Genomic DNA, 12,500 nt, shown 5'->3' on the forward strand with positions numbered 1-12,500 from the left:
GTGTGTCTCCCCCTGCAGGCCACAGTCTTCATCTACACTGACCTGATGCTGTTGACTCGTGAGGACGAGCCTGGCCGATGTAACGTGCTCCAAAGCCCCCTCTACCTGCATCAGATGAAACTGCAGGACGGTCAGTACATGCACTCTCACTGTCACACACACACACACACACACACACACACACAGAGCCCAAGTGTATGGGGGCGGGGGGGTGACTGAGACTGAGAACAGCTATTTATTTGGAGACGGGTAGTGTTTCTGAAGTTTTTATTGAGGTCTATAGTGTTTATGAAGTTTGTATGGAGGTCTATAGTGTTTCTGAAGTTTGTATGGAGGTCTATAGTGTTTATGAAGTTTGTATGGAGGTCTATAGTGTTTATGAAGTTTGTAGTGCAATAGACATATAGAGTGTCTGCATCACCATAGAGATAGAGAGAGTCTGTCTGATGGTTTAAATAATATTGCACAATCCTCATGACGTGAGCTCATTTAGAGTTTCTAAAGATCCTGGCAGGCTCAGGCACAAATGATTTCACAGGCCTGTTCATTTTGCATCGTGGGGCTCTTTAATGTCGGCTAGCAGGTAGCAATTCCTGTTCTGAGCGCCTAGCGCTTGGCTTGGCCGCTAGCTCTCTGAGTGTGTGAGTTGGGTTCAGTTGCCTCTGTCCTACCTGCTTGGTGGAGCGTGGGGCAGCGTTAGCGTTAGCGTGGGGCAGCGTTAGCGTTAGCGTGGGGCAGCGTTAGCGTTAGCGTGGGAGAATTTATGTCGGAGGCGTGAGACGAGGCGCGAGACGTGAGACGAGGCGTGAGACGAGGCGCGAGACGTGAGACGAGACGTGAGACGAGACGTGAGACGAGGCGTGAGACGATGGAGGTGCCGACGCTGCCGCTGACGTTCCCATCCAACCGCGACGAGGAAAACATCCCCAAACGAGCCAAGCAGCGACCTAATGAGGGCTAATGCTCATCCACACACACGAGAGAGGGAGGGAGAGAGAGGGAGGGAGAGAGAGGGAGGGAGGGAGGGAGGGAGAGATTCAATTTGTGTGAAGACGTAGTTTGTTCAGTGCAGATCAGCTCAACCTGTAATGCGCATGATGGAATTCACTTATTCAACTTACAAAATAGTAAATGTGTGATCTCTTCATTACTGTAAATGTGTGATCTCTTCATTACTGTAAATGTGTGATCTCTTCATCACTGTAAATGTGTGATCTCTTCATCACTGTAAATGTGTGATCTCTTCATCATTGTAAATGAGTGATCTCTTCATCACTGTAAATGTGTGATCTCTTCATCACTGTAAATGTGTGATCTCTTCATCATTGTAAATGAGTGATCTCTTCATCACTGTAAATGTGTGATCTCTTTTCAGTCCAAATCCATAACATTATGTCCTTTTCCCAGATGCACACTAACTAAACTAAACTAAACTGGGACTTTCCCACTAACTAAACTAAACGATGGTTACGTATGTAACCGCGGTTCTATGAATTTCGGATGACCGCCAGAGGCGGTGCTTTCAGCACCTGGATGTCCATCACATACGCATGTAGGTCGAGTGTTTGTACCAACAAAGTCACCTGTGACCGGGGTGACGTATGACGCAACGTCATGCACTTAAGGTGCTTTCACACCGGAAGTGACCTCTTGGCAATCTTCTCGTCCCCCCTCCGAGTGACTGCCAAGCTCTGGCGGTCATCCGAAATTCATAGAACCGCGGTTACATACGTAACCATCGTTCTATTACATTTCTTCTGACCGCCAGAGGCGGTGCTTTCAGCACCTGGATGACACATACCAACAAGGTCACGAGGAGGAGAACTTACCTTTTTGACCACCTAATGGCTTAAGAGAGTAGCGGTGACTAGCGGGTTACTTGCAGCCACGTTAACTCTGTAGAATCTTGCGAATGTGCAAGATGATGCCCATGATGCCGCCGCACAAATGTCGGACAGTGGCACCCCCCTTAGGGCCGCCCATGATGTCGCCACACTCCGGGTTGAGTGGCCGCGGACTGAGGCTGGGATTGGTAGGCCCCTGCCGTCATAGGCCTTGTAGACAACCTCGACAATCCACCTGGACAGTCGTTGTTTTGACAATGCCTGGCCCCGTCTTGGCCCTGAATGGCAGACAAAAAGTGATTCCGACCGCCGGAATCCAGTGGTTGACTGAATATATGCCCTTGGAGCCCAGACTGGGCACAGCAAGGCTGTGTTTCCCTGCTGTTCATCCTCCCCAGTTGGAGGATCAAACGCGGCTAAATGGAGGGGTTGATTTACAAACGAAGAGGAGAAAGTCTTCGGTAAAAAAGATGGGTTAGGCCACAATGTGACCCCCGTTTCTCCCGGGGCCCATTGGAGGCACTCACGGCTGATTGATAGAGCGTGTAACTCCCCCACCCTCCTTGCTGATGCCATGGACAACAGAAAGGCAGTCTTCAATGATACCCATTTAACCTCTGTGTTCTCAAGAGGTTCAAATGGGTGCCGGCACAGCGCCTCCAACACCAATGGTAGGTCCCAGGAAGGTGTCTGGCTCCGCTGTGGCGGCCTGAGTCGCTGTGTCCCCCTCAGGAAACGAGTCACCAGTGTGTGGGAGCCCACGGTGACGCCATCCACCTTGTTGTGGCTGGCAGATATTGCCGCGGCATAAACCCGGATGGTGGCTGCAGCCAGGCCCCCGTCAAAACGAGACAGCAAGAATCCGAGAATTGTCGGTACTGGACAACTGGTCGGCTCCTCCCCGCGGGCCCGGCACCATTCTACGAAGAGCTTCCACCTGTTCGCGTAGAGCGCATTAGTGGAAGCCGCCCGCGAGTTGTTGATGGTATAAACAACTGCTGGGTCGCAAGCACCTAGCAGAGGCTCAGGCCCCTCAGTGGCCATACCCATAACTGTAGGCGCGCTGGATTCGGGTGCCAGATCTGTCCCCCCAGTTGTGAGAGGAGGTCCGCACGAACGGGGAGGCGCCAAGGGCGTCCGACCACCAGCCCGTGCAACACTGGGAATCACAGCCTCCCGGGCCATCTGGGGGCTATCAGCAGCACCGCGTGGCCCTCCTGGGAGATCCTGTGGAGAATGGCACGGATCAGTGGAAGGGGGGGAAATGCGTACAAAAGCTGCTGGGGCCACTCGTGTGCCAGCGCATCCTGGCCTAAGGGGCTCGTTGCCTCTTCCAGGGAAAACCATAGGGGGCAGTGTGTAGAGCCTTGGGAGGCGAAAAGATCCACCTCTGCTCTGCCGTACCGCCGCCAGATGGCCTGCACCACCTCTGGGTGTAGCCTCCACTCCCCAGGATGAGGGCTCTGTCGGGACAAGAAGTCTGCTGCTGTGTTCCGAATGCCCGCTATGTGCATTGCCCTCAGGCTCAGCAAGCGGGGGTAGGCCCAGGACAGCAACTGGTGAACTAGGCTCAGGGATGACTGAGACCTCGTACTCCCCTGGTGGTTTATGAGGTAAACCACTGCTGTGTTGTCGGTCCTCACAAGCACATGCCTCCCCGACAGCACAGGAAAGAAGTGCCTGAGGGCAAGGAGAACTGCCTGAAGCTCCAACACATTTATGTGTCTGCGCCGCTGTTGGGGGTCCCACGAGCCGCGAACAGCCCTGCACTGCCAAACAGCATCCCAACCTGTCAAAGAAGCGTCGGTCGTTACGACCTCCCTGCGGGAGGGTATGGCACCAAGGGGAACCCCCTGAGTCAAGTATGCCCGGCTGTTCCATGGTCGCATGCACTGAATACACCTGGCAGTGACTCTCACCAGCTTGTGCCTGTCTGCTCTTGGATCCAACCCCAGTCTGTTGATCCACATCTGGAGCGGTCTCAACGAGAGGAGGCCTAGGGGGACAACGGCAGCAGCTGCCGTGAGCGTGCCCAGTAGTACCTGGAAGGAACTGAAGGTTTGCACTTGGCCTCTCCTGAACTGTCCTACCCGACTGAGGATGTCGTTCACCCGTTGGGGAGATGGGGTTGCCTGTCTCCTGCGAGAATCCAACTGGATACCAATGAACACTAGACGCTGACTGGGTGTCAACGTACTCTTCTCGAGATTTATCCTGAGTCCTAACCTGCCTGAGTGAGATATCAACAGAGCTAGGTCCCTGAGCGAATCTGACTCTGTCTGAGACACTACCAACCAATCGTCCAGGTACGAGAGGATGAGCATACCTGTTTTCTGTAGTGGTGCCAGTGCTGCTGCCACGAATCTGGTGAAAATCCGAGGGGCCAGTGATATTCCAAAGGGGAGGACCCTGAACTGGTAGGCCCTTCCCTCGAATGCAAAGCGCAGGAACTGCTGGTGATGTGGTGCAATTGGTATGTGAAAATAGGCATCCTTGAGATCTATTTTCGTGAACCAGACGTCTTTCCCGATGGTCTGGAGGACGTCTGCTGTGCGCAACATATGAAATGTTAAGGTTTTGAGGTAGTTGTTTAATGACCTGAGATCCAATATAGGGCGAAGACCACCCCCTTTTTTTGGGATTATGAAATACGTGGAGTAGAAGCCACGTTTCAGTGAACATGGCTCTACGGGCTCTATTGCTCCTTTGTCTAGAAGGGCCCTGACCTCCTGACGCAGGGCCAGTGCCTTGGCCTCGTCCCTTACCGTTGTCATCTTGACCCCTGTGAACCTTGGCGGTCGGCTTTTGAACTGAATGCTGTAGCCCTCTGATAGGGTGTCCAGCACCCAGGGGTCTGATGTTAGCGCTTCCCAGCTCAACAGCTGTTGGCTGGTGAAGCGACCGACCGCCGGGACTGAGCCGTCACTGCCTGCCCGCTCGGCCCCTCCGGCTCCTGGAGGGGCGGCGGCTATATGTTGTGTCCTGCTGTGCCGGACGAGTGGTCTGTCTAGTGACGGGCCTGCGAAATCCCCCTGGTGGAGGTGGCCTTGACTGAGACACAGGCCGTGATATCACTTGGGCCCTGTCAGTCCCCGAGTAGGGTCTCTGCCGGTGAACAGGTGTGTGGTGTAAACTGGCAAATTGTTGCCTGACCTGTGTCGCCCGCAAACCGTGTTCCAGGGCCTGCTGCGCCGCAGGTCCGAACAGCTGTCCCGGCACAACCGGCAGAGAACGGAGGACCTTCCTGCTAGGCTCAGACAGTGAAGACTGGGCGAGCCATACCTGACGTCGCGCGAGTGTGAGGGAAGACATCACCCGCCCGAGCTCCCTTGACATATAGGCAAATGCCCGCAACGAGGCTTCACTGAGGGTTTGCGCTGATGGGTCGACCCCAGGAGACTGGATCTGGGAGAGGGCTAAAACAAGATGGGACATAGAATTTCCTATACGTGCCATCCGTGCCGCCGCGTCATAACTCTTCCCGAGCAGGTCGTCTGTCAGGCGACATTGTGGCCATGGGCAGCGCACGTCTGGTCTCAACGCCTCATCAGGCGAGAGGATCAAGCCTGCCAATGTGGGTTCTATACTAGGCATCTTGTCGAGGCCACAGCTGGATGCGCCCTGCATATTAGCTAGTGCCCTACAATCACTAGGGAGATGGGAAAAACGCCTTGGGTCTGCCCAACATCGCTGTAGCTCTTCCATAAAGGGGGCTGACGGCGGGACACACAATGTGGTTGCAGTCGGGGTCTGCATGAAAAAAGCACTCTGCGCACCTGCCTCCGCGGGTGGTGCATCCACCCCTAGACGTGCCAGTGCTAACTGTATTGCTGGCCTTAGCCCTAGAGCCGGACCAGCAGCCATGCTACCCAGAGAACCACCATCCTCTAGGGAGTTGGAGTCAGAGCCGTAAGATACTAGCTCTGCCACGTCCTCAGCCCACTCATCCACCGTCCTTAGACTCTCTGAGGCTCTGATGGAAAGCACATCATCCTCAGAGACACTTACTGCTGGGGACAGTACAGGGGGCGGTGGGCCGTGTGTTGAAGCACTTGTAGCGGAACCGCTAGCTGGCTGTACATCAGGACGCTGCAAACCCTCCAGTAGTGCCTTTATCTGAGCGAATTCCTCCACCAAAAAGTCCACTTTCTGGGCCAAAGGGTCTGACTTAGTGCGCTTAGGAGCACTCCCCGTCTGTAGGTCTAGCACGCTTGCTTGCCTGCGTCTCTGTAATCTAGGGGACTGGCCAGGATCCGCCTGTGCACAGGCCAATGGAGATCCTGCAGCTCCCTGCAGTTCGGCCACTCTGGCGGCGCGGGCAGCTAAACTCAAACAACAGCAGTCTACACAAGCCCTCTCCGTCAGCCCTTGTCTAAGGTGGTCTACACCAAGGCAACGGGGGCAGCGGTCGTGACCATAATCAGGCTCCAGGGAGGCCGAGCACTCGGCGCACACCATAAACATGCCGCAATTAAGTAAATAAACAAGGTCACCGTTACTGACAATGGGCACTCAGCCCAGTCCAGCTGCGCATAGAGCGAAATGCACTCGTTGCAGCACGAACCACAGTTACAAGCGAAAACCACAAACTGAAATTGTAACCAGACAGCTAACAAACGCTGTCTATTATAAAGCTGACTTGAAGAATGAAAGCGAGTAACCGCTATCCACAATCGCTAAGTTATATTTAAACCAACACAAAACACAAGACACCTAGTGTCATTCAAAGCACAGAAGATCAGCAATAATGCTGGGCTAATGTTAGCCAAATTAAATAACTGAACCCCGTCTCGAGTTCAGATAGTAGCCTGCGAAAATCTGGTCGGAGGCACCTAGGAATGCCGGCGAGGCCACCGATATCCGGCTAAGCCAGCTAACAGTTAACGAGAGGGCAAATTTCCTTCGACGTCAACCTAGAGCGAAACCACTCGTGGACGCGTCAACAAATGAGAAACCCAAGCACTTACCTGGATGAAATGTACAGCAATCGCAGTCTTAAGAGGGCGAAAACGCAGCTCCAACCCGTAAGGGTTACAAGACTCCTAGCGATCGACTCGAACACCTACGTCCATACGAGAAGATGACAAGAGTTCACTTCCGGGGTGAAAGCACCTTAAGTGCATGACGTCGCGTCATACGTCACCCCGGTCACAGGTGACTTTGTTGGTACAAACACTCAACCTACATGCGTATGTGATGGACATCCAGGTGCTGAAAGCACTGCCTCTGGCGGTCAGAAGAAATGTAATAGAACTAAACTGTACTGGGACTTTCCCACTAACTAAACTAAACTAAACTGGACTGGGACTGACCCTGGCAGTGGTCAAATAACACGTCTGTCCCTTCTCTGTTTCCTGTGTAGTTCCTGCTGACAAGATGCGTCTCTACATCACACACAGGACTGAGGTGAGTAATGATACACACACACACACACACACCCTGCCATCCTCTTCAGGCAGATTCTCACCACACACACCCTTACTCATGGCCTCCAGTGTGTGTGTGTCCGAGTTTAAAGCAGACCTGTTGAATATCCAACATAATAAGCTATTTTAAATGTAAAGCTTCCAATGCATATCGCCCCCATGTGTCCGAACCCGACTATAATTTCCAAATATTTGTCCAAACCCGTCCTGACCCATCGGGTACCATCGGACTCAGGTCGGGTAGCCACACTCTAGTGTGTGTGTGTGTGTGTGTGTGTGTGTGTGTGTGTGCACGTGTGGCGTTGGGCGTGTGTGTGTGTGTGTGTGTGTGCGTGCGTGCGTGCGTGTGTGTGTGTGTGTGTGTGGCGTTGGGCGTGTGTGTGTGTGTGTGTGTGTGTGTGGTGTTGGGCGTGTGTGTGTGTGTGTGTGTGTGTGGCGTTGGGCGTGTGTGTGTGTGTGGCGTTGGGCGTGTGTGTGTGTGTGTGGCGTTGGGCGTGTGTGTGTGTGTGTGTGTGTGTGTGTGTGGCGTTGGGCGTGTGTGTGTGTGTGTGCACGTGTGGCGTTGGGCGTGTGTGTGCGTGTGCGTGTGTGTGTGTGTGTGTGTGTGTGTGTGTGTGCACGTGTGGCGTTGGGCGTGTGTGTGTGTGCGTGCATGCGTGCGTGCGTGTGTGTGTGTGTGCGTGCATGCGTGCGTGTGTGTGTGTGTGTGCGTGCGTGCGTGTGCACGTGTGGCGTTGGGCGTGTGTGTGTGCACGTGTGGCGTTGGGCGTGTGTGTGTGTGTGTGTGTGTGGCGTTGGGCGTGTGTGTGTGTGTGTGTGTGTGTGTGTGGCGTTGGGCGTGTGTGTGTGTGTGTGTGTGTGCACGTGTGGCGTTGGGCGTGTGTGTGTGTGTGTGTGGCGTTGGGCGTGTGTGTGTGTTAGTGTTGCACGGTGTATCGATACTAAAAAGGTATCACGATGCCTTCACGCAAAAAACGATACGATTTTCGGCGTTTTTAGAATCGATACTTTATTAAAATAATAACGTTCTGTGTTTGTGTGAACTGCTGCTCTCACTGCTCCTTGCACGCATCTAGGCAAGTGGGCGTGTCAAGCAGGCAGCTCTGAGTGAGTGAGTGCGCAGCCAACGTCAACATAGTTCTTTGCCGACAGTCCTCGGCCTTGTGGATAAAACAAAAGGTGAAGTGAAATCTGCAACTATTTCGGATACATCGCGAATAGTGAAGGCAAGCCATCAGGTAGCCTACACACAGGCCCGTTTGAAAAATATGTTTCAAAGTCATTTAAAAGCAGTAGGCTACGCATGGAACTTGGCTAAACACCTCGCAGACATATCCCAACATTTTTAAAGAGTTCAAAAAACGACAGGTTAACGAATATGCTATAGAAAACACGACTACATGGTTAGTGCCAAGTTCTTCTCTTCTGTTTTAGTCTAGCCTAAGTGAAACGAGTATATGGTTCTCTGGGATAAAGCGAACCTTCCTTCATCAATGCATTTTGACATAACGAGCTGTAATCATTTTGACGAGACATAACGAGCTGTAATCATAGGGTGCTAACGTGATGAAAGCGCAATGTTCACGCCAGAATAACATTACCATAACTTGTAAACAATCTATTTCATGTTCGATCAGTACTACTGGTAATATTTGTCATGGCATGTAGACTGCAGTTTGTTTAATAATTATTGGCCAGATGTAAGATAGGATACCCGAAATGCGCTAATTAAAGCCCACGGCATATAATAGCCTACCACCAAAGCGTGTTGAGTCCTAATAATAATAGCGGCTTATTGTTACGTGGTAGCAAATCATGTTATCAAAGAAATAGACGTAATGTAGGAATGCACACAGATATATTGCAACAGGTAGGCTAATGGTGTAGGCCTATCTGACGAAGACCTGAGTGGTTGGAATGTCGTACTTGTACATTGGGCGCAAAGAAGACAATCCTCACATTTTTACCTTTGCAACTGTCAAAAAAATCCCATGAACACGGGAAGGCCTAGGGTAGCCTATACTGTACATCAGATGGCCTAAAGATTAGGCCCCTCTGCATAGCATTCAGTGATTTGCATGCAGTAATTTCAACACTGACCTTGATCTAGCCTAGTTTGGCTATTTAAAGCGACTTTATTGCCAAAACAACACAATGTAAATGAACTATAACAAACAATAAAGGACTTAATCACACAAAGTAGGCCTACTATTTTACTGACTATAAAAAATGATAATTATGTAGGAAGTTTAGAACCCAGAGTTGACCTGCACACTACAAAAGTGCACCGAATTCAACACAAATGATTCAATACACTTGGAGGAGGTATGAGTCCTTTCTTTTCCAGATATCTTAGGATTTCGCCGTAGTATCGTTTCAGTATCGAGCATCGTGATATTTATGGCAGGTATCGTATCGAAGTCATAATTTTGGTATCGTGACAACACTAGTGTGTGTGTGTGTGGCGTTGGCCGTGTGTGTGTGTGTGTGGCGTTGGGCGTGTGGCGTGTGTGTGTGTGTGTGTGTGTGTGTGCACGTTGGGCGTGTGTGTGTGTGTGTGTGGCGTTGGGCGTGTGTGTGTGTGTGTGTGGCGTTGGGCGTGTGTGTGTGTGTGTGTGGCGTTGGCCGTGTGTGTGTGGCGTTGGGCGTGTGGCGTGTGTGTGTGTGTGTGTGTGTGTGTGCACGTTGGGCGTGTGTGTGTGTGTGTGTGTGGCGTTGGGCGTGTGTGTGTGTGTGTGTGTGGCGTTGGGCGTGTGTGTGTGTGTGTGTGGCGCTGGGCGTGTGAGGCCTCTCTCGGCCGTGCCGTCTCCCTTCGTCCCTCTCTGTGGGCAGGACAAGGACAAAGACAGACGGCCTTTTGTTCCTTTACTGAGAGAGAGAGGGAGTGAGAGAGAGAGAGAGGGAAGGAGAGAGAGAGAGGGAAGGAGAGAGAGGGAGGGAAGGAGAGAGAGAGAGAGGGAAGGAGAGAGAGGGAGGGAGAGAGGGAGGGACGGAGAGAGGAAGGGACGGAGAGAGGGATGGAGAGAGGTAGAGAGGGAGAGAGAATAATGCAGACAGAGAGAAAGTCTGATGAGTGACGCTGCTCTCTTCTCCTGCTCTCTGGTTTACCACTTCTCTCATCTCCATATCTCCTCTCTTCCTCTCCTCCTCTCCTCCGCTCCTCTCTTCCTCTCCTCTCCTTTCCTCCTCTCCTCCTCTCCTCTCCACATTTCTTCTCTCCTCCCCTCCTCTCCTCCCCTCCTCTCCTCCTCTCCTCTCCTTTCCTCCTCTCCTCTCCTCCGCTCCTTTCCTCCTCTCCTCTCCACATTTCTTCTCTCCTCTCCTCCCCTCCTCTCCTCCTCTCCTCTCCTTTCCTCCTCTCCTCTCCTCTCCTCCGCTCCTCTCCTCTCCACATTTCTTCTCTCCTCCTCCCCTCCTCTCCTCCTCCCCTCCTCTCCTCTCCTCCCCTCCTCCCCTCTCCTCTCCTCTCCTCTCCTCCTCTCTGCCTGTAGAAAGGGGAGAGCTTGCTGAGCTTGGAGGCGTTCTCTGCGGAGCAGAAGCGGAGGGTTCTCCAGTGTCTGAGGGAGAACATCAGCAAACAGCTGCAGCACAGGGACCGACTGGCCCGCGAGCAGGTAACACACACACACACACACACACACACACACACACACACACTTACACACACACTTACACACACACACACACACACACACACACACACACACACACACACACACACACACACACACACATACATACACTTACACACACACACACACACACACACACACACACATACATACACTTACACACACACACACACACATACACACACACACTTACACATACATACACTTACACACACACACACACACACACACTTACGCATACACATACACACACACATACACACACATACATACATACACTTACACACACACACTTACACATACACATACATACACTTACACACACACACACACACACACATACCAGGGCTCCAGAGTGCGACCAATTTGGTCGCATATGCAACCTAATTTTTCAAAAGTGCGACTAAAAAAAATCGTAGGTCGCACCGGTGCGACCAGCTTTTCAAGAGAGGAAAAAGTGTCCGCATTAAAACTCTACCTTTGGTTCAATAACAGACACATATTTGGCCAATATCGTGGTTTAAACAAATCACAGATAGTGAAGGGTGGGACCTCCCCTCTGATTGGCCGTGGCCCAGTGCCTGTGTGTAAATTTGAAAATGTGCTGCAGAGAGAGAGAGAGAGAGAGAGAGAGGTCAGAGACCCGTCAGATAAACAGAGTGGATGTAGTTGCATTACAGTGTGGTCACATAGGCCGAGATAAATGTCCCCTCTCCCCACTGCCTTTCAGCAGCTGCAGCAGCAAACCGATCAGACGAGCCCGAGATGATGATCAAGTTTATCGTTGCCTACGATAGGCCTAGTGAAACTTCCCTTCACCAAGTTCAGTCCGAAATAATTATTCACCAGAAAAATAGTTTGAACGTAAACCCGACGTACAGGAATGCCACTTGTGCCAAATGTATAGGAGTCATTGCAGATGAAGACGTCTTAAAATTGCAAACAATGCATACAAGGCCTTCCCGAACGACAGAGATACAGATATTACCGAAAAGGAGTGCACCATTGACCTCAGTTACATGCAGGGAGTAACCCGGTTTTCAACAGCAATATTCGTTTTGCGCGCAAGTTGTGTAAACTCATTCTGATGGCATCAATCAATTTAATCCGGTATTTGGCGCAAACCGAATATCGCTGCTACATTTAAAGTCCGAATATTCCCTGCATGCATAACTGTGGTCATTGTGTACGGTGAATTGAATGGACACATTTAGATCGAGCATGGCAAGTCATTGCAATAGCCTATAATAATAGGCCTACCATTTCGTTACTGCATTAGCCATAGTGATGTTCTTATTGAAAATTTAAAAATACTAAAATTAAAAAGTAAATTGCATTGTGGGACTGTCAAATGATTATTGCAATCATCATTGCAAAATCACATAAAAATCCCCCAGGCTACTTGGAACATCTCTTTAAATTGTGCTCAAATACATTTCTATGGAAGATGCTAGCCTGGCAAGCTGGTTTACCCAAGGCCTAAAGATCATGAAGGATAGTATGTAAGACATTGAGCCATGAGATGTGCAGTTTGAAGCCCTTAAAAGATGTGCACTGTTAATTTACTCACTGTTATTTTTATTAAATTCATCTTGAGA

General features: G+C 51.2%; 1 protein-coding gene across 1 annotated transcript in view; it reads left to right on the forward strand.

The window, feature by feature from the left end:
- The window catches only part of rgs3b (regulator of G protein signaling 3b), a 38,833-nt gene that overhangs the window by 17,685 nt on the left and 8,648 nt on the right, over window positions 1–12,500 (forward strand). Inside the window, exons 8-10 of the mRNA XM_076269612.1 lie at window positions 19–130; window positions 7,207–7,250; window positions 10,762–10,884. Coding sequence (XP_076125727.1) covers window positions 19–130; window positions 7,207–7,250; window positions 10,762–10,884 — 279 coding nt within the window. The remainder of the gene's footprint in view (window positions 1–18; window positions 131–7,206; window positions 7,251–10,761; window positions 10,885–12,500) is intronic.

The sequence above is a fragment of the Alosa pseudoharengus genome, unplaced genomic scaffold (genome assembly GCF_046254945.1).
Source record: "Alosa pseudoharengus isolate Yale_2024_CS ecotype anadromous, Long Island Sound unplaced genomic scaffold, YU_APseudo_1.1 YU_APseudo_1.1_scf_6, whole genome shotgun sequence".
Taxonomy (NCBI): Eukaryota; Metazoa; Chordata; class Actinopteri; order Clupeiformes; family Clupeidae; genus Alosa; species Alosa pseudoharengus.